The following is a 4,549-nucleotide window of genomic DNA, read 5'->3' on the forward strand; positions in this document are numbered from 1 at the left end:
GGCTCCGCCGAACCCCTGAGACCGACTCACCGAACCCCTGGGGTTCGATCCAACCCAGGTTAAGAACCACTGATCTAGATATACACACATCTATAGCTCTAGTTTAAGTAAGACTGAACAGTGAAGTTCTAATTAGTGCAACAGTTACTGTTAAAAACGGCACCATGAGGATAAAATTCACTCATATAGAACCAAAAACTGAAAGCAGGAGCTGCAGTTAGTAATAATAGTAATAATAGTAATATTAGTAATATTAGTAATAATAGGGAGTTAGCCCTCCCCCCCTTCAGTCTGCATGATCCTGGTCTCCCTCTGAGCCCTGGGGACCTGGTATTGATCGGAGCTGTGTAGGTAGTGATTGGACATGAGTGGATAATTTCCTTTGCTGCATTAGAGTCCATTACTGGACCCGCGCTCCGGAAAGTGAAAGACATCCTCAAAAGAAAAAAAAACAACACAGAGAATGTTCTTGGAAATGGATTCTTCTCACAGAAATGATTTAACGTCTGAAGATCCTCAAAGTTTCTCTTCAGGTTTGGAAACGATGACGGAGAGAAGCGGCGTGGAGATTCCTGCTGCAACGCCTCATTTAGCCAAACCCAGATGCTTTTCACATTTATTCAGAGGAAACTGGATATTTACTGGGATCCCAAGAGATAAACCAGAACACAGAGATGCAACATGGTCAAGAAATGTATTTAAGAACGTAACTCCCCTGTTAAAACACAAACTAACTGTTGACTTTGCTTTGGAGGCTGATGTTACTAACACAAGAAGAAGAAATGATTTGAGAATTTGGTCTAATTAGACTTTTTCACCTGCTGATGTTCTGACATAAATACTGAGAAATTGTTTCTTGTTGTGATAAACAGGATTTAGAGTCTGGAAAACGAGTCATTTAAAATCTGATGAGTCTGATTTCCAGATTTAATTCTCCTTCCAGGTTTGTGTTTTGGTTTCCATCCAATCAGCTTCAGGTCTTTATTAAAAAAAACTCAGAAAGAGCAACAACAGGAACCCAGAGCAGGAACATCCGGCTGTCTGACCTCACAGGGTTCGGTTTGTGGGAGCCAAAGGCTGCGTTCACACTGCAGCCTGAAGTGACCCAATTCAGATTATTTTGACGTAATGTGACCTGTATCTGATCTTTTCATGGCAGTGTGAACAGCTCAGGTCGGATTCTTTTAGAATCTGATCCATATCCGATACGTATCCGATTCAAATGCGACCATAACGACCAGGCCGCATTCATCCGAACTGAACGTCACTGATTCTCAACAAATCTCACTATTCTGCTCCTGATACGAGCAAGAGGGAAGAAAAACAACAACCATGACGGATTATATGAGGATTAAGTTCTTAATTAGCTGCTCCGGTTGGACAACAACTTCAAATATATAAGCTAAGCTCCACCGTTAGCCTCCATGTTTACTTCCGGAAACACTGAGCTCTTCTTCTTCTTCTTTTATGGCGGTTGGCAGAACGCTGACTCTATGGCGCCCTCTACTGCGCATGTGGGACACTTTCAGGTCGTTTGCCCGTCAGAACACATATAGGTCGCATTTACTGGCAGTGTGAACGGCTCAGCAAAAAAAATCGGAATTGAGTCACTTCAGGCTGCAGGGTGAACGCAGCCTTAGATTCATAGCCAACTTTTAAAAATCTCAAGAAAATGACTGAGAACTCAACTTTGACCTGGGAACACATTACAGGCGTGACTCTGTCATAGATGTCATCATTCACATGCAGAAAATGCTCACTACATTTTGCCATTTTCTGGCGCCCCCTCTAGGGCAGCGCCCCTGTAGGTTTACCTATTTTTATCAAAACACAGTCACTTCCAATAACTTCCAGAAACTCCTGAAGTTATGGCCATGAATGACTCTGTAGTTAATTATTCGGGTCTTTTCTCCCCCGCTGGATGAAAGCTGGTTTGTTTTGAGGTCTGAGCAGCCGCTCCTGATGATGATGATGATGATGATATCTGCGCGCCTGCAGGTGATTCCTTTAAGACCAGGGGGAGGAAGAGGAGGAGTGCAGCGGGTCGCCACGTCTCAACACATTCCATATTCTCTGTGGCAGCCCGGTGACCTGGAGCCTCTTCCTGCTGGTCCTGATGCTGCAGCTGCTGCTGATGCTGCTGCTGCTGCTGGGATCATGAAGCGGCTCTCAGCTCTGGTTGCCTCTGGAAACTCGCCTCCTCCATCATATTAATGGAATAATAATGTGATTGATTGGTCATTTCCGCGGAGAAATGCTGTTTGCTGCTTCCTGAGCGCGCAGGGATCTTCAGAGAACTTTGCTCCTGCTGGTGAGGAGGAGCCGGACGGGCAGGAGGTCCATTCAGGTTTTCATTTCCCCGCTTCTGCTCCGAGGAGGAGGAGGAAGAGGAGGAACATGGAGCCCCTCCGCGGCTCTCCGGAGCGCATCAGGCGGTTCCAGCAGCGGGAGCTTCCGGCTGCTGATGTGCAGCTCTGCGAGCGGACCGAGCTGTAGCGGAACCGAACCGAGCCGGCTTTCAGCGCGTCCCTGCGTCGCAGTAGAGGACGGGGAGGAGGAGGAGGAGAAGGAGGAGGAGGTGGAGGAGGAGGAGGTGGTGGAGGCATCGATGCAATTTTATTTTGACTTTGCATTTTATTATGAGCGCAGAGGAGGGAGATGCGGGACCGGCGTGCGGGGAGGCGGCGGGAGCTCCGGCCGCCAAGCAGCGCCTCACCTGGGAGGAGAGCGACCCGCTCGGCTCCCAAGGACGTCCGCAGCCCGACGGCGAGGAGGAGCCGCAGCCCGGAGAGGATGAGGAGGAGGAAGAGGAGGCAGAGGGCCGCGCGCCTGCGGCTGACGCCGAGAAAATCAGCGGGGAGGAAAACGGGGGCAATACTTCCAGCGAGGAGGGGGCGGTGGGGGGCAGATGTGGCAAAACGCGGGCGATGCCTTCAACCTGCAGCAGCGAGACGTGCATCCCGACCCCGAGCTGCAGGATCTGCTTCCAGGGAGCCGAACAGGTAGGCTGCTGGTTCTACTAGGTCTGATGGTTCTGTTCGCACATCTGTCACCAGCTCGACCCGATCAGATCACAAACTGCGGTTCTGTTAGTGGTGAAGTAGGGCTGAAGGTGAGCATGCTGCCCTGTGATTGGCTGACGGCAGCAGCTCGTGCTGCTGGAGATCAGATCAGAGCAGGAACCAGAACACGAACCCAAACATGCACAGCTGGAAGTCTGTTTAACGGAACCTGCCTGAAGTGACCTCTGACCTCCCCGAGTTACCGCAGCAGCTCGGTGAAAACGTTATTTTATAAATTATTAAAGGATAATTGAATTTATTGTTACTATACACAATGAGATGGCAAAGATAGCAACTCTAGATATTTCTCTATATACAAAGTAAGACGTTTCCATACATGCATATCTATACCTAGGTATAGAAATATTCGAAATATTTATACATTTATAGATCTATGCATCTATCCTGTACAGATCTATACATCTAGAGATCATATCATATTTTCTTCAGCTGTTGTTCTAGATATGTACATCGGTATAACTGTATAGAATCACTGAGTTCTGTATTTTTATTTTTACATCAGGAATAAATCTTAAAAAATTATTAAAATGAATGAAATGCAAAATAAATTAAAATGTGCAGGAGGTGGTTTGCGGTAAGATTAAACATTTATTTAGTGCATCGTTTACGGAGCCTCATGAAAGTTGTCCTAACTTTCTGGATTGTTTCACTTTGTGTGACGTAACATTAGGGACGGGCTTTTATCATATCGTTTATCGTCCATCAGGATAAAATTCTCATTAACATTTTGATTTATCAGAATGATAAACTCGGGTGCAGATTATCAAAATAAGTGATAAAGTCATAAAAAGTGTTGTAAAACCCTGAGCTGCTGGGTATCTGTCACCTCAGAGGTGCAGGACAGCGACCCAAACATAAAATCTCATCCCAAAGTGACGCACCAATTTGTCTGCCCGTCTTCCTGAAAGCGGATGGACAGACGTGGACGTGGAGGACAAATGGACCGTCAGTCCAGGCTGAAACCTGAGACGCTGCAGGCCTGTGACAGCAGCGTCCTGATGAGGACGATTCATCGCTGCCAGAGCTGAAGGGAAGCAGGAGAACGGGCAGCAAGCGCCTAAGTGGACATCCTGTCCTCCCAACGTGGGCTCCAGCCTGTTAGCAGATCAAATCTAATCACTCCGCCTCCGGGTCCAGACTCATGGCTGCTGTGAAGCACAGCCTGGAGGCTGGGAGAAGCTCAGTTATCTGCTTTTTAAAAACTGATCAAATCCACAGTTTGACTTTTTCTGCTGCCTAAAGTTGCATCATCAGATCAGTTTGAGGAATTAAAGCTTCCACCTCTGAGAAACATTTTATCTATTCATTAAAATGCAACATTACTGTCAGTAAAAGCCAATATTTCATCTTTTGTGATAAAATGAACTTTTTAAGAGTTTTTAATTGATTCCAGACATTTAGAGTTTCTGACGATCCGTCGACGTTTCAGACCTCCATAACGTTTCAGACCTCCATAACGTTTCATA

General features: G+C 46.7%; 1 protein-coding gene across 2 annotated transcripts in view; it reads left to right on the forward strand.

Moving 5' to 3' along the window:
- The first annotated feature begins 1,562 nt into the window (after positions 1-1,562).
- Positions 1,563-4,549, forward strand: part of marchf11 (membrane-associated ring finger (C3HC4) 11) — an 18,851-nt gene continuing 15,864 nt past the window's right edge. Inside the window, exons 1-2 of one of the 2 annotated variants that reach the window (XM_017309985.1) lie at positions 1,563-2,561; positions 2,598-3,002. In XM_017309985.1, the coding sequence (XP_017165474.1) occupies positions 2,640-3,002 (363 nt within the window). In that variant the 5' untranslated portion in view covers positions 1,563-2,561; positions 2,598-2,639. Of the gene's footprint in view, positions 3,003-4,549 lie in introns of both variants that reach the window. The other variant, XM_008434786.2, reaches the window with a different exon arrangement.

Source organism: Poecilia reticulata, linkage group LG17 (genome assembly GCF_000633615.1).
Source record: "Poecilia reticulata strain Guanapo linkage group LG17, Guppy_female_1.0+MT, whole genome shotgun sequence".
Lineage (NCBI taxonomy): Eukaryota > Metazoa > Chordata > Actinopteri > Cyprinodontiformes > Poeciliidae > Poecilia > Poecilia reticulata.